The 24,562-nt window shown below is 45.5% G+C and overlaps 1 protein-coding gene across 5 annotated transcripts in view; it reads right to left on the reverse strand.

Annotated features, from left to right (window-relative positions):
• ZFP64 (ZFP64 zinc finger protein) overlaps positions 1 to 23,290 on the reverse strand; it is a 79,575-nt gene extending 56,285 nt beyond the window's left edge. For 2 of the 5 annotated variants that reach the window (XM_060285022.2, XM_060285021.1), the window contains exons 1-5: positions 22,216 to 22,404; positions 19,560 to 19,793; positions 5,591 to 5,752; positions 4,244 to 4,306; positions 770 to 1,021 (exon numbers count right to left, since the gene is read on the reverse strand). In XM_060285022.2, coding sequence (XP_060141005.1) covers positions 770 to 1,021; positions 4,244 to 4,306; positions 5,591 to 5,752; positions 19,560 to 19,793; positions 22,216 to 22,318 — 814 coding nt within the window. In that variant the 5' untranslated portion in view covers positions 22,319 to 22,404. Of the gene's footprint in view, positions 1 to 769; positions 1,022 to 4,243; positions 4,307 to 5,590; positions 5,753 to 19,559; positions 19,800 to 22,215; positions 22,405 to 22,672 lie in introns of those variants that run through there. The other 3 variants (XM_030839121.3, XM_030839117.3, XM_030839118.3) reach the window with 2 other exon arrangements.
• Positions 23,291 to 24,562: the final 1,272 nt, after the last annotated feature.

Genomic DNA, 24,562 nt, shown 5'->3' on the forward strand with positions numbered 1-24,562 from the left:
TGAGCTTACACATTGGGGCATACTTGTTTTGCCTTCCATGCAGAGGTCTGCCCTTGACACGAGAAGGACAAGCCTGGAGTAGCCCACTGGTCCCAGAGGGAGGCTATGAGACATGTGGGCAGAGCCAGACTGCCCCAGCCAAGGCAAGGAGACAGCCAGCAGATCCCCAGCCAGGGTCAGTGGACACCCAGCCTTTCCCACACATGTGATTAAGCCCAGCCAAGATCAATGGAATGTCTAGCCAACTCCCTGCTGACCTGAAGTACGTGAGCAACAAATGCTTTTATAATATGCTGCTGAGATTTTGTGGTGGTTACACAGTACCACTGTATCGAAAGCGAAGAGACACACTTGCTAAAAGGAAAACATACATCATTTGTTAAGTTACCTACTCAGCTGAGTTTTTTCATCAAGCTGTCCCATGCTGAACTTCAAAAGACGACTGAAATGCCTAACCATACGTTATGCAGACACTGATTAAAAATGCATTGCTTATATCTATACTTCATTTAGCGCACCTCCTCAAGTAAATACTAGTGAATAGGGTCTAAAGCTACATAAAGATGTGTATAAAGTTATAACCTTGATGTTTTTCCCTATTTTACAGAGAAAGCGACTTCTGAGCAGATGAAAAGCAAAACTGCAAACCACGGGATGAACTAACGTGCCCAGGTCCTTTACTTAGGTTGTGACTCAGTGCTTGAAGGTGCCGGTGATTTAGGCAACAGGCAGTTGGGAGCGCAGCGTAAGGACCACATGAAGGACGTACCTGTGTGGGACCGGAGGTGTACGGTGAGCTGGCTGGAGTTGCGGCTGGCGTAGGGGCAGATCTGGCATTTGAAGGGCCGCTCGTCGGAATGTATCCGCAGGTGCTTGTTGAGGCTGCTGCTGTCCGCAGCAGCGTAGTCACACGTCTTGCACTTATAGGGCTTCACGCCCGTGTGGCACCGCATGTGGGTCTTCAGCTTATCCTTCCGGCTGAAGCACTTGCTGCAGACTTCACACTTGTGGGGTTTGTCTCCTTCAAACGTGCACACACGGCATCAGGAAACAAGATGAAAAGGGAAAAAGGCTTATTTCCCACTGCCTTATGAAAAGCTTAAGACACAGTCACCCAAGGATATTTAGAACCCCCCCGCCCCAAAACTACACGGATGACGGGCAAAGAGCTAACGTCTTGGGAGAGGAGGAATTGCTTCTTCTATGTTGTTTATTAGTATTTTCTAATTTTTCCTACATTGAAGATGAATTCTTTATCAATTTAAAATAGAAGGCAACTCAAAAATTTTAAAGTACAGCTAAGTAAAATAAGAAACATTGTCTCATACCCATTAGCTCTTTTTTCTTTTTCATAACAGACACACCCTAAAACTCAGAATCTCTAAGTTTTAGTACAGCTCACGTCTGACCAGCCAAAGAATACATTTCTCGGCCTCACTCGCAGCCAGGGGTGATTCTGCGATGAAGTCCTCATTAATCAAATGGCAAAGAAGGTAAATGTGTCCCTTTCGTAAAAGGAAATGGCTTGCCTTTTACTTTTTCTCTTTCCACCTGTCTTGCCAGCTGTTACCAAGACATGAGGGTGAACAAGTAGGTGAGGACAGCATACCTGCAGATGGTGGATACGTAACCTAACGTACTGTAATACAGAGAGAGAACTTAAGTCCCTGGATGATGGGGACAGAGCTGCCTACCTGCCTAGACCACCTGCTTACCTCTGGACAGCTACGTGAGACAGACATAAACCCCCACCTTGTGTGAGCTGGTGCTGGGCTGTTTTGCTACAGCAGCTTAAACTGTACTCACTAATGCACATTGTCAACTTGCCACCCGTGAACAACTGCTAATTTTTTGATATCTACTTTTCCAATTATCTTGTATGTGTGTGTGCACATTTTGGGGTACAAAAACCTTCTTGGCCAACATCAATTTAAACCCTTATTTTTTGGAAGGTACTGTGCCTCTGAATGATTTTACTTAATTCTCTCAACAACTGGGATTAGAACCCAGGACAGTCTTGCTTTCTTAGCCAAATGCAACACTGCCTCTCTCTCCACTGACTACTTTCTTGCACTTAAAATAATTTCAATCATTTTCACATCATTAAATTTCTACAACATGATTTTTAAGGCTGAGGTATTATATGTACAATACTGTAAATGTAATATAAATTATTGAACCAATTTCCTACTTGGCCATCGAAAAGAATGAAGTAGACACATGCATACGGACACGGAAAGACATCCAGCATTAAAGGAGAAACAGAAAGCTGCAGAGAGTGTATATATTATTAACTTAATAAGAGATGGAAAAAGTAAATTGTGCGTTTTTAAGCCTGGTATACACATGCCAAAATTTAAGAATGAGACACACTGGACTATTAAGACTGGTGACTTTTGGGCATGTGTCAGATAAGAAGGATGTGGGTTGTGAGTCAGGATTTTCACTCTTTACATATCAAACATGCATTTTGGCCAAATCCTAAATAGCTAAGTGCTAAAATCAATTGTCAGCCAAAGTTGGTCACTATCCTCATAGAACAAACATCTGAGATTTAAGAATACATCTAGAAGTATATTAAAGACTGTAATTTTTTTTTTTTTTTTGCGGTACGCGGGCCTCTCACTGTTGTGGCCTCTCCCGTTGCGGAGCACAGGCTCCGGACGCGCAGGCTCAGCGGCCATGGCTCACGGGCCCAGCCGCTCCGCGGCTTGTGGGATCTTCCCGGACTGGGGCACGAACCCTTGTCCCCCGCATCGGCAGGTGGACTCCCAACCACCGCGCCACCAGGGAAGCCCAAGATTGTAATTTTATTATTAAAAATGTTCAGAGTCAAATTAAAAAATCCAGGAACAATAATTTCTCATTACTGACAGCTGCTAAACAGCTTCTGTGGGCACCATCCTGTGTATGTGCAACACCGAGCAGATGCCGGATGTCGGTGGAGCTGGATGGTTTACGGCCAGCTCTGCTGGTAAAGAGCCCCACTCTTGCTGTTCCTGGCCATGAGCTCTTCTCCGAAAGTAACTAAGGTAAGTACACCTTGTCAACTCTCTGACTTGAAGATGTTGACGGAGATGCTGCAGTTATGCAGAAATCATCCTACAAACCCAAGCGTGGCTAACTGTGAGTAGAGGATGCTTCCTGAAGATTTGCAGCGATGGACTCCAGGGTGCTGTCCTCACTTACATTTTTATAATGCTTCCCCAATTATCATGCATAATGACAGCACTTTACTCTTACAATGATGAATATGCTACGTGTGACTGATGGAACTTCAACACAGGGCACCCACCAGGAGAGATTCATTGCTTGTTACATTGAGAATGCCTACCAATACCTAAAACTTAATAACTTCAGACTGTGATAACTAGAAGAAATCCAAATGACATGACGCCGTGAGGCTGATTAGATATGATGGTGATCCCAGTGCAACAAGGCAATCGTTGGCCGTGGCCAAGGAGTATCAGAGATAACTGCTAGATATTTTATCTTCCAGATATTTTATCTGAGGCTAAGTAGCAGAATTTGGGCAATTAGGGATGCCCACGCCAAATTTCAGTGTCCCTCCCTTATACACGTTGACACTCACTGAATTTATATATGACTGTATCATCTGAATTATGAGCATCTAATACTTCAGGAAAAATAGTCTAAAAGCAATTCCTTCTCCATGCAGAAGGTCTGGGAGACATAAAAATAATACATTAGAGAAAATTAAAATCACCAGAAATAATCATACTTTTCTTTTTCCATGCAATCCTTTTTTTCTCTCCTTTAAAAAAAGTATTTATTAAATTCCCCTTTCAAAATTGCAAAACACACTCAGGTATCCAATGATGCAGTGTAAAGATACATAAATGAAAAGTCACTATTCTCCCCCTCCTTATTCTGTTTACCAGTCATTACACACACCACAAACACACACACACTTACTTACAGGATCATCTCCTCCAAGTGAGAAGAATATGTGCATTTAAATTAATTCTGGCAGATCAATTTCCAAAGTGTCTGTACCAGTTCACACTTCCACTTCTAAGGTTTCTCATATCTGTTCCAGCACTGGATTTTATTGCTCTAAACATTTTCTGCCAAAATCACGTGTAGAAACAGCATCTCGTTTTTATTTCATTTGTGTTTGTATTCCCATGATGACCAGTGAGGTTCTGCATCATATCATGTGTCTGACTTGTCCGGATCCCCAGCTCCCAGCACAGAGAAGGGATGTGTGTGAACCACTTACCTGTGTGGATTTTTAAATGACGCTCCATGTCCTTCATGCCATAGGCAGTCTTGAACTGGCAACCTTAAGAAAAGGCAAGGAAAAATCAATGACAGAGGGAAACACAGTCACTTTAGAATGGAGAAGCCTGGCAGAAACTTCCTTAACCAAGTGATGAAAGTTAATCCCACAGTAATGGGACCAACAGGTATCAGTATGCTCCTGATACCAGGTACCAAGTACATAATATCTCGTCTGTACTTCCTGCTCAAATTGCTTCACCTACATCTGATCATGAGGAAACATCAGACAAACCCAAAGTGACGAACATTTTATTCAATATGAAATAACTGGCCTGTGCTTTGCAAAACTGTCAAAGGTCACGAAAGACAAAAGCTTAGGATTAAAGGAAACTAAAGACACATGAAAACTGAATGCAATGTGTATTATGAACTGGATCCTGGACCAGTTTTCCTTTTGATACAGAGGACATTAGTGAGACAACTGGTAAAATCTTAATAAGGTCAGCAGTTTGATAATAGTATGTATAAATGTTAATTTCCTGATATTGATGATTGTACTGTGGTTATATAAAAGAATATTCTTGTTTCTAGGAAATGTACATTGAGGTACTTAGGGGTAAAGGGACATCATGTCTGCAACTTTGGGGGAAATATATGTATATATAGAAAGAATAACAAAGCAAACATAGTATGTTAATATTTGGGAAATCCAGACGAAAGGTACACAGAAATTTTCTGTGCTATTTTTGCAACTTTTCCTTAAGTCTGAAATTTTCCTTGCCTTCCCTAAAGGTTTTTTTTTTTTTTTGCGGTACGCGGGCCTCTCACTGCTGTGGCCTCTCCCATTGCGGAGCACAGGCTCCGGACGCGCAGGCTCAGCGGCCATGGCTCACGGGCCCAGCCGCTCCGCGGCATGTGGGATCCTCCCGGACTGGGGCATGAACCCATGTCCCCTGCATCGGCAGGCGGACTCTCAACCACTGCGCCACCAGGGAAGCCCCCTAAAGGTTTCTTTTTTCTTTTTTTTAAAGTAAGGAAGGAATAATTTTTCTGGATGTCTTCCTAAGTTACAGCACAGAAAGAAAAATTCACAGTAATCTTAAATCTTCACTAGTCCCATTCAAAGAAAGGCCCATGGCTATAAAAGTCTTAGAGCCCAGTGCATGGTGACCAGAGACAGTGAGAGACAGGTCATATGTGATGATGCAAATGCTGTGGGTTGATTTTTTTAAGCCAAGCAGTTTGGAGCACATCTACGTCCAGTTGTCAGGAATTCACGAGTTCGAGTCCTGGACCTGTTAAATGTCACATTCTCTACAAAAGTAGGACAATATGCTGCCTTTACCTGGATAGCAACAGTTAAGCCTCTTCTGAGCAGTTGGGGCTGTGGGCTTTTTGGCTCGTGACTTGGCAGGGAGAGAGATGACAGTGGCTGTCTGGTTTTCGTTGCTTTCTGTGGGCAGATATGTTTGATAGCCATGTTCAAAAACAAATTCTGGAGCTGAAACTAAAAGATATGATGATTATTAATTTTCATAATATGAATACCCAATAGATATTCCCTTTGCCCACCTTCCTTTGTAGAGAATGAACATGCTAATATTGCTTTCCCAGTCTCCCTTGCTGCTTAGGAGTGATCATGTGACCCCGTCCTAGCCCATGAGACTCTAGAGAACATCTGCTGCAGGGCTTTTGGAAAAGATTTTCTCCCTGACTTGAAGAAAAGGTGGGGGCAGAAAGAGAGGTAGTTGAGGAAAGCTCATTCTTGCTGCCCTGGTTGCCCCACTTTCTGTCTTTGGACATGCTGGAGTGAGGACGTGATGTCTGGATCTGTGGCAGTCATTCTATAACCATGAAGGGAGAGCAAGAAAACCAGATGTTGAGCCAGAGCCCTGAAAACCATTCAAATCTAGACTTACTAAATAAAAAAGAAATGTCCCTACCATTTACCAGGTAGGTTTTCTGTTAACTTCAGCCAAAAGCATTACTTTCATAAGCTTTATCACAAAATCCTAACAAACAACTGGAAAGGAACTGATTGAAGGAATTCTGGGCAAAACTACAAATACTCTCTAAACATAAATACTTTTTAACACAAGTACTCCTAAAACAAACAAACAAACCTTGTATTCTTACTGAAATTTTGAGGAAAAAAGAATAAAAAGGAGATCAAACATCTTTATCATCTTTGTCTTTAACCTTGTCATTGTAACAGGTAAAACAGGCAGTCTCAAATTTCTTTTTTCTTTTTTTCAATCATAGTTCTTTTGACTACTTTGTTAATTAAATTTATGGTTTGGGAATATGTATTTTCTTTCTTCCTTTATTACATGTAATCGTCACATGGAGATGTGGCTTCAAATAGGAGTAAATACAACCACGGGGCCTGTTCATTAGATGAACTTGTCAGGCTGAGAGGCCCTAATGATGGCTTTGAGAGCCAACGTCATCTTCTGTTTCCAAACCTCAGTCACTGAGGCACCACCTTTGACATTTCTGCCATTGTACTTACAGAGTACACTTCTTTAAATCAACCTGGGCCTGACACTACTCCCTATTTTGGCTTTGCCTGAAGCAGTAATACTCCCTCCACAGGTTTGAGGTGTTAATTACAGTTTCTCTTAAAACAAACATCATCTTTCTTTGAATCTAAGATGTTATAGACTGTAAGATGCAGCATTATTTTACACACAATAAATTTTTAAAAGTTGTCTATTCAACACATTATAATGCAATGTTTTCATATTCCTTAGGTATTTATATATGTATAGATATTCCTTAGACATTTTATAGTATTCGTTGAATGAATTCTTTTAGATTTCTTCGGATACTTGATAGGAAACTCAGGTTCTTGACCTGTACTCCTTGGGCACCTTTGGCAATGACAACTTCATTCCAATGCATGTCAAAGAATAGCTGGGTTCTATCAGTATTTGGTATTTGAGCAAAATCATGGTTTCCATTTTCCTCAATTGAAATATGTCGGGGGAAGTGGCTTTTGATTAAAGCTGGCCGAAAGAGTCTGACAAACTCATGTTCCATCTTCACACCAAGTCTCTTTGATGCATTAACCAAGCGCACCTGCCTCTTGTTGAGATGTTTCATCTACTCTGCGGGATTAGCTATTGCTCCTGCTTCCTCTGCTCTGCTTGGTTCTCAAAGCATGGTCCCCAGCCAGCAGCGCTGGACTTACCTAGGAACTTGCTACAAAGGCAATTCTCGGGCCCCACCCCCACCTACTGAATGAGAAACTCTCAGGTGGACCCAGCAATCTAACAAGCTGCCCACGTGATTCTGATACAGGCTCAAGTTTGAGAACCACTGGTGTAAGGGGTCCTTTTCCAGGCATCTCAGCAGCAAACCTTAACCCAGCTTTGTCTAATTGAGGGACTCCATCTTTCTTGGTTGTTGCTTTGCAAAAACTACAGTTGTTCCTCCAGCAACAAATATTTGCTTCATTAATATCAAACTGACCCGCTGCTACTGTTTCCAGATCTTTCTGGGCACAGTTACTTTTCATCTTCTATCTGAATCATCCTGCAATATCGCAGAAGACATTTCAAACAGCAATGAAACCCAACAAATGTAGCATCAAAAAATGCACACAACTCTGCCAAAGTGACAAAAAAAGTGATCAATGACAATGCAATCAAGGTTTCCCAGCGCGCGAAGACAATTTTCTGGTGACTGCCTCTTGGCTGGCAGCTATCTCCTTGATTCCAAGGTGCACCCCCATTTCAGATGTTACAATGTATCTTTGAACTGATAAAAGTCTAGGTTCAGCTACTTCCTAGGTGTGGGACCTCAGGCCAGTCACGTGACTTCTCTGAGCCTCCGTTTTCTTGCCTGTAAGTGGGGATAATCACTGTGCCCACTTCATAAGGTTATTGCAAAGTTTCATGAGAGCATCAGTAGCACAGGATATGTCCACAGCTGAGTCTTAATAAATGTGAGTTACTACCCTTGAGCAGAACTGGGCATCAAACTTTCAACAGGAATATGATCAAGACTCAGGGAGACCAACTGCCTTCGTTTGCCTGGGACTGAGGGTTCCCCGGGATACAGGACCTTCAGTGCTAAAACGAGGATGGCTGTTCACGCTACCATGACTTCCCAGCTTTCTGCTCTACCACTTTTTGAACAAAAAAGGCTGGAAGACGCTGGGGTGGGGAGGGGTTGTGACAGTGGCCAGGCCCTCCCTACGGCTCAGCTCAGCTGTGGAGTCCGTAACCCTCCTGGGGAGGTAAGTGCTGGGTCCTGAATGATCCTGAGCCTGGGATTCCCGCCCTCCAGGGAGATCGATGGGGCTTCGTCCCCTAACTGTCCACCTGCCCCTCCACCGTAAGCCTCAGCATCCCTTTCGTGGTGAGTCACGGCAAAGTGGAAACACGACAGTATTCTGGATAGTAACCCCTTCTCAGATATATGGTTTGCAAATATTTTCTCCCATCCAGTAGGCTGCCTTTACGTTCTGCTGGTTGTTTCCTTAGATGCACAGAAGTTCGATGCAGTCCCACGTGCCCATTTTTGCCTTTGTTGCCTGTGCTTTTGGTGTCTTGAGGGAGGCGGCAGGAAGCATAGGGAGTCAGGCACCCAAATGCAGGGATCAATTGGTGGGGGGGGGGTCCCTTGTCTGTCTTCAGATTTGGCATAAATAGTGGCAGTGGCCTTGGGGAATCTGAGTGTCCAGCAGAAGTGAAGGCAGCAGGGTCAACCCCAAACACCCAGATCTGCTGAGGGGGGAACTGCTTCCAGCAGAGGCATGACCTATCCCCAGGGGAGAATGTTCTCAATGGCTCTTATAATCAAGTCCAGTGCTTAATGAGATCAGCTCCCCCAGCCCTCCCCCAACAACCCCCAGCAGCTCACAGCCTCACACCGGCCTTTGGTTTTGTTTTTGCCCCCGGGGCTCTCCCTGGCTTGCCCGTGTGCCCAGGTGCGTATCTGAAACACGCGGTTTGTTCTATGCAGTCCTGGTCTGTAGCAGGAGCACCTTGGGTGTTCAGTTATTCACTCATGTTGTTGCTTAAAAAGTAAGAATGTCACATGAATTTCACAGGGAACCAAAATCTCTCTCTGTGGTTGGGACCCACTGGTGTCCTAGACCCGCTGGGCTCACATGGGCCAACTGTAGCTCCTCCCACAAAACTGTTCTTCAAATAGCTGAAGATTCCACGTCTCCCAAGCCACTTTGCTTCTCCCTTCTCTTCTTTGACTTAAAAACTCCATTTTTAAAAACCTTTTCTCTTTTTTAAAATTAAAAATGTATTATTTTTTCAAAACAAAAGTAAACACCAATGGTAGAAAATCTAGGGAGTACAGAAAAGTGTAGAGAAGAAAACCTGCCCAGTGCTGTCCCCATATGGCAGTATACCCCCTTGCATGATATGCTCATTAAATACTGTACTTTTTCCCCAAAGTACTTATCTCTACTGTAATTAAATAGTTATTTGGGAAAGTATTTAATGACCATCCTCTCCTCCTTTGGTTGGATGAGCCAGGTGAGGACAACACCTGTTTCTCTCCATCACTGTTTCCCAGAACCTCACACAGACGCTGGCAGTGCAGGGGCTCAGAGAACATTGGTGGAATTAATGATGGACCAAATGGCTAACGTAGCCTTTGTATATAGATTTTAAAAGTATAAAACTGGAGTCATGGCTTAAATTGTTTTGTATTCTTTTCTTTTTTATTAAACAATTAAGCAATTTTATTAAACAATTTTGCTATGTGAAAGCATTCTGCCACGTTATCATCCACCCAAAACACAATTTCTTATGGCTACATAATACGCCATCATGTTGGTTGTCACAGTTAAATTGACCATTCCCCCGTTTTGGACAATGAGTTGGTTTTTAGGTGTTTACCTTTATAAATAATACCTATCCAAAAATTTTAACTTATCTCTAGTTTCTCTCGATACCTTCCTTGTAAGCTGAAGAACCAGGTCAAAATGGAATGGTCATTTTATTGCTTGGTGATTCATAATTATGAGATCCTTCCAGAAAATCTACATCAATGTACATTCTCCCCTTCACCTTGGCTATCACACAGACTATTTGACAGGACAAAATGAGATCATTTTAGTTTAATTTGTGTTTCATTAATAATTGGTGAAGATGAATCTCTTTTCCACCATATTTTATTCATTCATATACCTTCTTTATGAACTGCCTATTCATGCTATTAGCTCTTTTTTTTTCTATTGAATTTTTACGTTTTTCTCATTGACTTGTAAATGATCTTTACAGATTTATTTATTTATGGCTGCGTTGGGTCTTCACTGTTGCGCGCGGGCTTCCTCTAGTTGCGGTGAGTGGGGGCTACTCTTCGTTGCGGTGCATGGGCTTCTTATTTTGGTGGCTTCTCTTGTTGCGGAGCACGGGCTCTAGGTATGCAGGCTTCAGTAGTTGTAGCTCGTGGGCTCAGTAGTTGCAATACGTGGGCTCTGGAGGGCAGGCTCAGTAGTTGTGGTGTGCAGGCTCAGTAGTTGTGGCTTGCGGGCTCTAGAGCACAGGCTCAGTAGTTGTGGCACCCGGGCTTAGTCGCTCCGCGGCACGTGGGATCTTCCTGGACCAGGGATCAAACCCGTGTCCCCTGCATTGGCAGGTCGATTCTTATCCACTAAGTCACCGGGGAAGACCCGATCTTTACAGATTAAGGAAATTGCTTCATTGTCATATCGTCAAATCTATCGTTTGTTTGTTCCTGTTTCTTCCAGTATAGGTCATGCTTATTAGGACTCACACTTAGGGGTCTTGATTCAAATGCAAACTCAGAATTCACCTGCTGGGAGAAAAATCCACCTCTCTCTGTAAGGAAAAGTCTTCTCATGTTCTTCCAAAGGGTTTTCCTGAATGTGGTCCACACCTGCCCCAGCACATCAGCCCATCTGTCCCCCATCCCAAGGGTGACCCTCACCCCCTCTCTCTGCCGCAGCTGATTGGTTAGGAAGTAGACACCTGCACAAACGCTGGACCAATCAGACCCCCTTGCCCTGGAATTAGGAATTGGGGCGAAGATACGCGGCTTGACATGGACTTTCATTCTGAAAAAAGAAGCACCTATGTGCCTGACACTGCCACTGAAAGATTTCCATCCTTTCTTGTCTTTCTCCTACTGGTCCAGTGGTTCTCAAAATTGATCATGTACCAAAGATTCTGATGCCGAGATCTAGGTATAGTCTGGGTATATTTATAGCTGATTTTTAACAAGTTTTCCATGTAATTCTTCTGCATACCAGCTTTGAGAACTCCTGCTCTAGACTATTCTAACAGAGTAGTGGCAGGAGTGTGGCTGTCCAGAGGGGCCTCGGGATTGGATTCCACTGCTAAGCCCTTCCTCCTTGTCCCTTGCTGGCCTGGCTTCTTCCAAGACAGTGGAACGGGGCATCTTAGCCAATGGGATCTAGAATTTCTGGAGAAGCATTTCCTCTCAGGTAAAGCGAAGCCGCCCCTTTCCCCATCCATGGGCAGGGCTGAGTGAAGACTTGAGGCTGAAAGCAGCAGCAGCAGTCCCCTTGTGGCCATGAGGAGGACTACTGCCGAGGACAGCAAGAAGATGCAAAGACCCCGGGTCTGCCCTGCCGTTCGTGTCCTGAGGTAAAGAATGTTTTACAATCCAGCCCTCTTGTAGTTTAGTGCTGTTAAGAGCAACCGAAAGCATCTGAACTGACCCAAGCCCTCACTGGCTGGTCCAGATTCCCAGGACACTGCTCAGACCCACCCAGATGGTACACGTAAGGGAGGGGGCTGGGTGTCTGCATTTTTCACCAAAGCTCCATGTGGTTCTTTTGAGAAACACTGCAATGAGGACTTTCCTAAGGGGTGATGTGGTGCAGTCAAATGCAGATTCCTCGGCCAGGTGGCCTGGCTTTCAGGCCCCGTTCTGCCCCTTTCTGGCTCTGTCACCTTGGTCAAGGTATTTAATTCCTCTGTGCTTTAGTTCATTATGGGTAAAATGGGGATAATAATTCTTAGTACGTAATTTATGTTGTGAAAAGTTAATTTTTAAAATGAAATGTAAAATTTAAATTCATAACAATTTAAGTCGTGAAAAACTACTTCATATATAGAGTATTTAAAAAGTACATGGCGGGCTTCCCTCGTGGTGCAGTGGTTAAGAATCCACCTGCCAATGCAGGGGACACGGGTTCAAGCCCTGGTCCGGGAAGTTCCCACATGCTGCAAAGCAAGGAAGCCCATGCACCACAACTACTGAGCCTGTGCTCTAGAGCCTGCGAGCCACAACTACTGAGTCCCCGTGCCACAACTACTAAAGCCCACGTGCCTAGAGCCCGTGCTCAGCAACAAGAGAAGCCACCACGATGAGAAGCCCGTGCACCACAACGAAGAGTACCCCCATTCGTTGCAACTAGAAAAAGCCCACGTGCAGCAATGAAGACCCAACGCAGCTAAGTATTAAAAAAAAAAAAAGTACACGGCACATAATGAGCAGTACATGAGAATTAGCTATTATTATTATTGCCAGATTCTCCCGGCAAATCATTACATCGTTTGCCTTACTAATTACTCACACGCTCGGCAACCTTCAACGGCTCCCCAGCTTCTTCACAATAAAGGCCAGATCAAAGCAGGGCTGCTACCCCATACTCCCCGTGTCATCTCCTGCCACTGTTATCAGATCTCGCCTTCAGAAGCAATATCAGCTTCTCCACCTCCAGACCACCAGGAGGAAGTGCCCCCCCATCTTCCTCCCCAAGGCAGGTGAGGTTTTCAAGGCCTATTATACATTCGATCTCACTCATCATTTCTTCCCTTGGCTTTCCCCGTTGGGACCAATCTACTCCATGAACTCTCTGCACAAGGCTGTACTTGTCACAGATGGCTGGGTTTGTATGTCTTACAACTAAATTCTCCTCCCCTCCCTGATGAGCTTGGAATTCTCCACGGGAAGCATCTCCATTAGCTCGGCTCCAGCATCTGGCACACGACAGTCCCAGAGCTGCCCTCACGGGGCCCTGATGCTGGAGCAGGTGCCACGCCATGAACTTCATGCACATTTAATGAAGTTAATCCTTACAGCTGCCCTTTCCTGCATTCATTTGGTAACTGTTTTACTGAGTGCCTAGGATGTGCCAGGCCTGGTGCTGGGTGGCAGGAAAACAAGACTGATTAGTTCCTGCTCCAAGGAGATTTACAGTCTAGTAAACTAGATATTAAACTACTAGTTGGGGGCCCACAGGCCAAACTGAGCCCTCAGAATTTTTTTTTAAGGCTTTCAAAATCAACTAGGTGGGTTTCCCTAGGTCAATGACCTCTGGCCAAAGACCACCAGGGACACACCTGTAGTTGGATAGGTTGATTAGTCATTATAACGAAGGTAACTTCATACCACGCGAGCCGTGGAGGGTCTCAGTAAGAGGGTGTTAGAAAGGACCTAAAGAGTATTAGAGGTTTGGGGCTCATGTTAGATGATTTTGGGGGGACAGTTCACGGAAGCCTGCATTGGAGGCTGTCAGGAGGTGGGGACAAGTCTATGATTTGGTATCTTAGCGACTATTACTGAGAAGCACAGAAGGTAAAGCCGTAGTAGGTAAAGCAGCAGTGTCACTCAGCTCAGTGGGGGAGGAGGGGATGTCTGGTATCCCGTGGCTCAGGTGTGATGACAGAGGGCTTCTGTCTTCATTCTGTCCCACCACAGTCAGAGTGGCCCTGTCTCCTGCAGACATTCTGTGAACCTGTTTGCGTTCACCAGGAGAACAGCACGACCCACCAGCGAGAGTCAGCCCAGCTCCCAGCAACACCAAGGCCCAGCTGATGCTGCCTCCTGGCTCTCAGGGGCTGCTTTCCTCCTCCTCTGCTTATTGTCCAAAGGCCTGCCCACTCTCCATCACAGTGCATCCGCTGTTGCATTTGCTGCCACTGCCTGATCCCTAGGAGCACCTGAATTTACTTTTCTGGCTAAAGACCGCTTGTTACGAAATAACAAATTAATTGCAACTGTGATATGTGTTAGGTGAGGAAGCAGTGATGAACCTAACCTTAGGGGTGGGGGGCCGTGGAGGGGAGGGAGAAATCATAGGTAGCTTCTAGGTGGAGGTGACTTTTAACCTGGGACCTAAAAAAGTGGGAATTAAGCAAGAGAATTAGGGAAGGGAATTAAGAAGAACCTAACCTTAGGGGTGGGGGGCGGTGGGGGGGAGGGAGAAATCATAGGTAGCTTCTAGGTGGAGGTGACTTTTAACCTGGGACCTAAAAAAGTGGGAATTAAGCAAGAGACTTAGGGAAGGGAATTAAGAAGAGGTGGGAAAGATCATTCTAGGTCCAGTGATAATTCAACTCATATTGGCTGGGGGCTTGCCATGAGCCAGGCCCTGTGCAAAATTTTCCGTGTGCTGTTTCATTTAATTGTCACAGCCCCTGATTGGGTAAGTAATGAGAGCTAACCCTGACAGCTCTAAGTGTCTTCCATGTAGGTGCCCACGGCAGCCCGGCTGGGACCCTCTGAGGTTGAGAACCACCATCACTTCCATTTTACAGCTGGGGAAACGAAGACACTGAAACCCTAAGTCACCTGCCCAAGGTTACCTGGTTAGCAAGTGATGCAGCTGGGATTTGAACCCAGGCAGTCTGGCTCAGGACCTTAGACTCTTCACTACCAAATTCTGTAGCCTTTCTATTTATTCTTGTCCCCACTTTAAAAACGAGACACCAGGAGCTACTATAATTTGCATCGGTCACACAGCTCCTAAGGCCCTGTGCAGTCAAGACCAAACTTGGGGACCTGACTCCAAAGCCCCAGGATTTTAAGCCGTGAACTTAGAAAATGCACATAGAATGCTAATTTTTTTTTTTTTTTTTTTTGCCAGCATCAATATCTAATTTTACTGCTTTTATAGAAAAGTTCTTAAATTAACTGCCAAACTGTAGGCAGCTTTCAAAGCTAGCAGAGAATAAACTTTACTTTACATCCAACTATTACTGGGCTGAGACAAGACATAGGAGCTGAGTGAGGGAGGGTTTTGTTCAATCAAGGACTGAAGAGGGACAAACTGCCCAGGACAATAACTGGGTGTGGGTATCTGGAGGAATCTGCCAGGGTGAGGGGTCAGACTGTGACTTAGGGCAGTGAGCAACCCTCCAACTGGGTCGAGGCCCAGGATCCCCCAGGTGCTTGTTAAAAATGCAGATGCGTAAGCCTCAGCGATTCGGGTTCAGAGGTGCAGCCCAGGCACCAGTATCTTTAACAAGCTCCCCTGGGATCCTGGTCCATAGGTAGGTCTGGAAACTGCGGCTATGCAACGTTGAAGCCCAAACCTGGGGGAAGTTGGGCCCAGAAAACCAAACTAGTGTTAAAGAAAGGGAAAAAAAGCAAGATTCTGCTTGTTTTGTGGCAGAAATGCAGGCGCAGTCAGGGAGAGCAGCTGGATCCGGCAGAGACTCGGTATCCTGCAAATCTCACCCCACGCGTTAATCTCTGCATGAGTAAAAGCGGTCGTTTATTGAGATACTGTCCCAGGTCCTTTACGTGGATTACTGCAGCGTCCTCACAATAACCCAATGATATTAGGTATGAATTAGGAACCTAATTCTACTACCTAATAGTATTAAGAACCATTATAACCCCTTTCTACAGATGAGGAAAATTAAGCAGAGTAAGCGACTTGTTCACAGGCCAGGATGGCAGACTGCGATAAATGTCCAGCAGTCCGTCTCTGGAGCTTGGAGCTCCTGTCAACTCTGTGCAGTAGGTACCACCATGAGCTGGGCACAAAGAGGGCTCCAGGCCTGGCCTGAGCGTACAGGGCAGTTGGCAAAACTGAGGCATGGCCAGAGTGAATGGCGGCAGGGTAGTGGAAATGCTAAGAGGAGGGTGAACATCTCTGAGCAAAGAACTAGGACAAAAGAAGGGGCAGTTATTTGGTGTGGGGTCAGCTTCACTGATAGATGTGAGATTTGGGCAACTGTGCATTCACTCCACAAAGAATATGGTGCCGGGGATCCACGGTGAACACGAGGGGTGCAGCTCCTGACTTCATGGTGCTTAAGGTTCAGCGATGGGACAGACCTTGAAGTTTGTTCTGCAAATAATCATTTAAGTACTGGGACTTGACCTGGTCTGGGAGAACCGTGCGCATGCATGTGTGTTGTCAAAGAGGGGCTCTTTGAGGAAATGCCTTTAAGCCCAGCTCTGACACACGCATAAGAATTGAGTCAGTTCCAGGCAGAGGGAACAACACATACAAAGGCTCCCAGGCTTGAGGAAATGTGGCACATTTGGAAAACAGAAAGGACATCATCAAGGCTATTGCAATTCAGAGGGGAGGGGAATGTCCTGAGATGAGCCAGATCCTCTGTGTGCAGTCTGTCATGAACCTTAAAGTTTTGAGGTTGAGCTGGTGTCAGGCAGGCAGGAAAGGTATTTTAGGCAGAGGGAACAGCATAAGCAAAGGCTCGGAACCCAGAAGGATGCAATGGCCACCAATAAAGTGTAGGCCTTGAGGTCTCCTCACGCTGGGGCCTTGTGTCCCAGGCTTCACACCTAGTGTGTGGGGTTACTGGGAGTTTGTGTTTGAGGATAGGGAACCCAACACGGATTCTTCAGGGAGAAGACCACGAGGGTAAGGGCCAAAGCACTTAAGTCCCAGGACCGTCTTGAACCTGTGGTGGGACCCTGGCCACGCCTCATACCCACTTGCAGCATTACTTTGTCCAGCTGTAAAATGAGAAGGTTGTACCAGGCTCAACTCTAAGGTGGTTTTCAGTTTTAACATTTTCTTGGTGACTTCCTTTAAAATGAGAATTAAAATAAATTCGGGAGAAAGTGGGAAGACCTCAAGGTAATCCTACTAAAGTTTGTGACGTGATCAATTATATTTCAATGCTTAAGGAATTCAGCAGAAACATTATTTTGGAGGCATTAAGGAAACAACCACAAAATTTTGCTTGCTGCTGAAAAATTCAGACACCACATCAATGTACAACCGATAGGGCGAAAGTTGGTACCCCCACTTCAGATGTTCTCCACACCTCGGCTCCAGATTAACTGCTTGCAAAACATTGAGAACAAGTCAGAAGCTGTTGGTGTGCTCAATCAGGCTCACAGATGTATCCTGTTTGGCCAACAAAGTTTTAAAATTTTGGAAGTTTTACATTTTTCAGTTTCTCAGAAAAACCCAAATATGACTGGATCCAAAGAGCAGCTTTCTCTACTTTACCACAGTCCTCACCATTCCCTAATGCCTTATGCACAGCTTACTTCTCTCGTTAACATTACTCGCTTCATTCCTGTTCTAGCAGCTTTCCGTGAATATAATACTATGTATGTATGCATATATATGTTTTTTTACACTTACCTTGAGAATCTATGTCTGTACAGAGATCTAGCTTCTCTTTTCAATGCTAAGTCACATTCCACTGTCTGAATTTATTCATCTAATAAATTACTAGATTACTATTCACTATTCATCTCTGGTATTTATTCACCTAATTTCCTCTTGACATATACATACAAAGGTTCCATTTTCTTTACAGTATGTAAGTTAAGCAAATACCCATGTACATTTGTTTATCAAGTTTTATAGGATAAATACCTAGAAGTGCGCTTACTGGGTAAACATGTTTCTGTACATTTTAAAATTTAGAAGATTTTAAATGTAAGATTTAAAGATTGAAAGATATCACAAAATTGCCCAGTTTATATGAATTTACATCTCCAGAAAGTAAAGGAAAGCAGTATTTGATTTGCATTTCTTTAACTACTAAGGCAATGGAGCATCCTTTTATGTTTAGTGGCTCTTGAACATCATCTGCTGCCCTTTGCTGACTTTTCCGCTTGGTTCTTTTATTGAATTTTAGGAGTTCTTTATATATGAGGGACATTAGGCCTTAGTCACACACACGCTGCTATTTTTTCCCCAGTTGTCTTTAGACATTTTTATACATTGTTTTTCCTTTGGAAAAATGGTAGCTTTATTTACAACCTCATCACATGATTCTTTTTCTTTTGGGGGAGGGATCCCACAACCTGTCTTCCTTGGCAGGCACAGTATTAATAAATATAATTTTTTTTTTTTTTTTTGCGGTACGCGGGCCTCTCACTGCTGTGGCCTCTCCCGCTGCGGAGCACAGGCTCCGGACGCGCAAGCTCAGCGGCCATGGCTCACGGGCCCAGCCGCTCCGCTGCATATGGGATCCTCCCGGACCAGGGCACGAACCCGCGTCCCCTGCATCGGCAGGCGGATTCTCAACCCCTGCGCCACCAGGGAAGCCCATAAATATAATTTTTAACTTAAAAATTGGAATGCCTTTAGCTAACAAATACGTTTTCCATTTCCCCACTGGATCCAGCAGTGTGTCTACCAACTATCTCAAAAATGGCTTACTTCCTATTTTTAAAGTAATCTGTCTGGTCCCATAAGGCAGATTATATAGGTATAAGTATAGGTGTGTGTGTGTGTGTGTGTGTGTGTGTGTGTGTGTGTGTGTGTCTGTGTGTTTGGGTCTGTGTGTGTGTGTGTCTCTGTGTGTGTGTGTGTGTGTGTGTTTGGGTCTCTGTGTGTGTGTGTGTGTGGGTCTCTGTGTGTGTGTGTGTGTGTGTTTGGGTCTGGGTGTGTGTGTGTGTGTGTGTGTTTGGGTCTGTGTGTGTGTGTGTGTGTGGGTCTCTGTGTGTGTGTGTGTGTCTGTGTGTGTGTGTGTGTGTGTGTGTGTGTGTGTCTGTGTGTGTGTGTGTGTGTGTGTGTGTGTGTCTGTGTGTGTGTGTGGGTCTCTGTGTGTGTATAATTTTTACTCTAGAACTTTTGCAGTTTCATGCTGCACATTTAAATTTTACATTCATTTGCAATTTATTTTGGACACAACCAAGAACTAGGATGAACTTTTCTGTTTTCCTGGTTGGTAGCACAAGGGAGGGGAGGCATCAATGCCTGTTTACAGATTTAAAAACTAAAAAAAAAAAATTTAAACATTTTTTTTGTCCCTTTAGACAAATAATGCAAATTCAGGAATCACACACATACTCCCACCACCCCAAATTACCACCTTTTCCTTTTTACCATTTCCTGCGAGTATTTTTTTCATAGTATATAGGTTTTTGTTTTAGAAACCTGTTTTTTGTCTGTTTGTTTTGTTTACCACATGAGAACAATTTATAACTGCTACCACTTAATGTTTTAACCTAGCGGTTCCCAAACCTGGCTGGGCAGCTGGCTTCCCAGTGGAGCTTGTTAAAAATAATGAATCAGCAACCCTAGGGGGTTGGCCCTGAGTATCTATATTTTTAACAAGTTCTGTGGAGGCGTTCGGGACATAGCCAGGCCAACTCTAAGTGACTCCCCCATCCCCCAGCCATACCTGTGATCGTCTGGGTCTCAGAGGTGATGGTTCGTGTGGTGGTCTGAGTCTGGGTGGCAGGCACCGTTTCCTCTGATACAAACTGTACCGTGCTGGGCGCCGCCCCAGATGTGCCGGTCAGCTGGCAGCCACTCTGCTTGTGAGCTACAAAGGCGTCCAGGTTGTTAAACTGCTGCTTGCAGATGCCGCAGATGTGGATGTCGGGAGTCAGCTCAACCAGCACTGTTGTGCCACCTGGAACTCCATGGGACATAGGGGAAGTCACAGATTAATTCCAAACAGCTTGAAATTACAACACAAACCAGATTCATGGTAAAAAAAAAAAAAGGGCATGGCGGCAGACATAGCTAGTTGCTGGCCCAATATCTATTCCATTCCCCTCTTCTTGCAAACAGAATCCCAGTTCTGCCCTAGCAGCAACGTACCCAGACCCAAGTGATGCTCCTGGTCATTGCCTACAGGGGCACTAGTGGTATTTTATGTGAGAAGGTTCTCCAATGTGCAGGGCTACCCTACACGTCAAAGGACCAGCAGCCATCTCCTACCCCAACTAAAAGGTAGTCGTACTTCCCAGTCATTATGAAAACTAATGCCCCCACTATTCCAGCCCCCTATCCCATTATGAGAACCACTAGTCTAAATAATCTTGGCCCACTACATACTTGGGAACCCCTCCAGCACAATGCTGGAGGAGCTTCTGGGAAAAGTGTGGCTTTCATGATAAAAAGGGATCTGACATGGTTAACACTGTCCACCTCTTCTTCTGGCCTTGAATGCAGATGTGATGCCAGGGCCTTCTGCAGCCACACTATAACCATGAGATAAATGCTAAGATCTCTACAAAAGCTTACTTCACGGATCCCCTGAATCAACCTTGGAATCAACCAATTCTAGGCTTCTCATTAGGCCAGTATAGTTCAGTTTTGTTACTTGTAACCAAAATTCATTCCTAACTGACAGAGGCGTTATTTCACAATAGTAATAATACAAAGAGTTAATACTGTATTAACATTTGCAAAGCACTTACCACAGTCCTGGCACTATATTAGAAAGTGCTATATAAATGTTTGTTAAATAAAGAAATACAATTAATAAGTCTCTAACCAATATGACTACCTTTTTATTTTAAAAAATTTCTTTGCCTTATTACAAGGAAACTCAGGTTTATTACAGAAAATTTGGAAGAGAAGAAGCAAGGAGGGCTATCACTCACAATCTTTCCACCCACGCATACCATGAACATTACAAAATATTTTCTTCCATTCATTTTCAGTTAAAAATTATTTAAGATCCTAGTGCATTGTAAATTAATCTTTTTCCCACATGCTATCACACAAGCATTGTGCTATATCACTAAAATCTCTATAAAATAATTATTTAATGACAGCACATTATTCCATGTTTTCCAAGCCTCATAATTTCTCAGTAGCTATAAGATTTGTATATTATTCCCAATTTTCCCCAGTCTAAACAGTACGAGAACTACCTTTGTACACATATGGTTGGCATCCATGCATCATAATCTTTTTTGGAAAATTTATAAAATATTTGCTTTACATCCAATTTCCCCCTTCCAACCAAGACAAGACATCTCTGTGCAGAAATACAATTTGGTTGACTTGCTATGAAGAGATCCTCTGGGCTGAGCATGGTAATGTTTTATAAGCCATCTTGCAAACACCGAAATCAATGGATGGAAGGAATGGACACTTTTCTTCTCCTCTGGAACACTGCCTTCCTGTAGCTACTAAGGTGCCCAAGCTAAGAGGAAGACAAGGAATCAAGAGATGTAGTGATTGCATCGCTGAGGATTCCTTAATGATCAAATAGGACTGATACCCAGGAAGAAATGGGGAGAAGTTTCTGCTTCATATGATGGTTATGAGGATTAAATGAGATGGTGCTTATAAAAGGCCAGCACAGGGATCCCCTCCCCCAGCATGTCACCTGGTTAGGTTATTACTGAGGTGCCCTATTTGAATTTGAAAGTATCCCCTCCGAAAATCTGTATTAATTGAGACCCAGTAACAAACAACGGGCACAATTTGTGCGTATCACCAACAAAAAGAATTCCTTTATCTTTGCAAAGTTCTCCAAACCTGTCTCCACATCAGAATAAGGGGGCGGGCCGGGGGTGAGGGGTTGTTTAAATATGGCCACGTCTGAGCTCCACTTCGGCGATACTGAGTCATAATGGTGGTGGGCTGAATGCGGGCTGAGGTTTCAGGAAATCTGCGCTTTTCACAAGTTATGCATGGAATACACAGCCAAGTTTGGAAACCAATGTCTCCAAACTTGTAAACAGTAACAGCAAACAAGCTAAACGCTTACTAGGTGCCAGGGGTTCTCAAACTTTATGTGCATCAGGATCGCCCAGGATAAGGCCGCCCTCCTCCCCTCAAGCCCACCCCGCCACCTGATGGGTGGGGCGCAAAGAGCTTTTCTTTTCTTTTTTTTTTTTTTGTCCTTTTTTCTTTTTTTAAGTAATCGCTCGAGCTCCCAGGTGGCTGGTTTGCGCTCAGTCCCTGGTCCACACTTTGGGAAACAATGCTCCGGGCGAAACCATGGACTTGAAAAAGGCTGTCTTCAACAAGAAAATTAAAATGAACCCCAAACTCAAAACGACCACGGCCCCGTTCCCCATTCAGATCTCCACCTTTAATGTGGAAAAGGCTTCGCAGTAAGCCGGCAGACCTTGTGAAAGTCCCCGAGCCCCAGACTTCCAGAATTTGGGGCCGCCGAGACAGAAGTTTTCCCATCAGCGTTGCCGCGGTTACCCCGAATCTACCTCCAAACTCCGCCGGGGGGCGGGGAATGCCCCAAGGGGGTGACGACTGTCTGAACGGCACGCCCTCCCCCACGATTCCCTTCCAAGAGATCTCCGGAGGCTGGAGAACGCCCCCGCCCCCGCGCCGGCTTGGGGCCCCCCCGCCAGCCCTCTCCGGCGCCTCCCGCACGGCGCGCCCGCCGCGGTCCCCGAGACGCCGGTTCCAGGCCGTCACCCTGATTTCGGGGCCCCGGGCCTGCTAGCTGCGTCGCAGACGTGCTTGGGCCCGGGCCCCGGAGCGCGCACTGGGCCCCGGAGCGCGCGCTGCGCCCGGAAAAGCACTTACTTTGCACCGAGCCCGGGAAGCTCTCGCCCTCGCTGCTCGCGTTCATGGCCGCAGACTGGGAGGTCCCCGGCCGGCCGGGGTGCCAGGGTAGGGGGGCGCGGGTCTACATGGTGCAAGGAGTTTTCCTTTTATTTTTCCACACCCCCCAGCCTTCCTTCTCCCAACTCTGCGAGGCGGGGAGGACGGATGTAAAGCAAGCTCCACTTCCGCTGCCTAGAGGGCGCTGGCCGGGCTCGGCCGCCCCAACCTGCCTTTGCATCAGCGGCTCCCGGGGGAAGCAGCGGTCCAATCCCGATGCCCGGGCCGCTAGGCCCTGCACCCGCGGAATCCCCCGGGAGCCGGATGGCGCACACGCGTCTCCGCGGGTTGGGCGACCACGGGCGGCGAGGGATGCGCACCCCGGGCTGCGGCAGCCGGCGCCCAGCTCACACCCCTGCGGTCTGGGCCGGCGCGTTTGGCCTCCCCGGCTCTGGCGCCTTTGCACCTGCAGCCCTGGGCGTCTGGTCCCCACTGTGGCCGGGCAGCCGTGTCGCCCCCGGGTCGCCCGGGTGGTTTGCAGAGAAGACCGAATCGGGCTGCAGTTGGGTGGGTGCGCGGGGCGCCGCGGGCTTGGGGTGAACCCCGGCTGAGCGTCAGCGCCCGGCAAATCAGCAGAGCGCTGGGCGGGTCCCCTGCCCAGCTAATGAAATAAAGAGGACCGTGATCACGTGCCTGAGTAACAACTGGGATCAATCGCTGTAAGCTCCCTGCTCGGGGGTCTGCCAACTTTTTTATGCATCACAGTCACCTGGAGAGCTTGTTAGGACGGAGACTGCTGGGCCCACCCCAGAGTTTCTGACTCAGTGCGTCTAGGGTGAGGGCCGAGGATGAGCATTTCTAAGTTATAAGGTGAAGCTCCTGCTATTGGTGGACGCTGCTTTCCTTGATCTGACCGGTTGCCTGACTTCCTCTCTTTACTACTCTCTCCTTCCCTCAGGCGGCAGCCCCAGGCACTCTCCAGCCTCAAGGCTTCTGTGCTTACTGTTCCCTCTATCCACCTGCCACCTTCCATAACCCCTTCAGGTCCTGATTTCAAATTCCCATCCTTAGAGAGACCCTCCTTGGCTAGCCCATTCTAATCCTGCAGTCCCTCCTCCACCACCCAATGGCTCCCTGTTTCCTTCCGGTCTGCTTCATCTTCTTAGAACTTATCACACCTAACATTGTATATCTGGAATATCTCTATCTGTATCTATCTATCAATCCATCAGTCTATCTGTATATCTGTCTATAGAGATAGATGACAATTTACTTGTTTATTACCTGTTTTCCCTTGCCCCTTACATTCAATAAATCCTAATGAACGTGGGATTAAAAATAACAATCTCTTTGCCTCAGTGGGCACTCCAATCTGGACTTGGAATATCACATGGTAGCGCTTGGCTAGGTCTGAGAAGCCGCTCCTTTGGATGAAGCCTGACTTCTCCAGTTTACCCCAGTCTCCACTCCTCCTTAATACTTCTTGATATCAAGACTGAGTATCAGTTCTCCTAGATCATTGCCCTTGTGCTGCATGTATTTGAATTTTTACATTCAAATAAAATGTATTTATACAAAATTTCCAACATGTTTCTGATAGAAAAAGGGATTTACCCCCCCCCCATGGTTTAAATATTCCTTTTGACTAAAAATCTCTACCAAGGAATTACCTGTATTACCTGTGCTATGTCATGTAATCCTCAGAACAACACAGAGATAGACACTATCATACTAGTTCATAGATGCAGAAACAGCCTCTTAAAGGTTAAACAAATTTCCTCCAGTCAAAAGGCCAATAAAGGACCAGCTCAGTTAAGAATCCTTGAGGGCAAGTATCAGAAACTGTAGAAGAATAGAGATTTGCATAGGCTT

This window comes from Globicephala melas, chromosome 15 (genome assembly GCF_963455315.2).
Source record: "Globicephala melas chromosome 15, mGloMel1.2, whole genome shotgun sequence".
Classification (NCBI taxonomy): Eukaryota; Metazoa; Chordata; class Mammalia; order Artiodactyla; family Delphinidae; genus Globicephala; species Globicephala melas.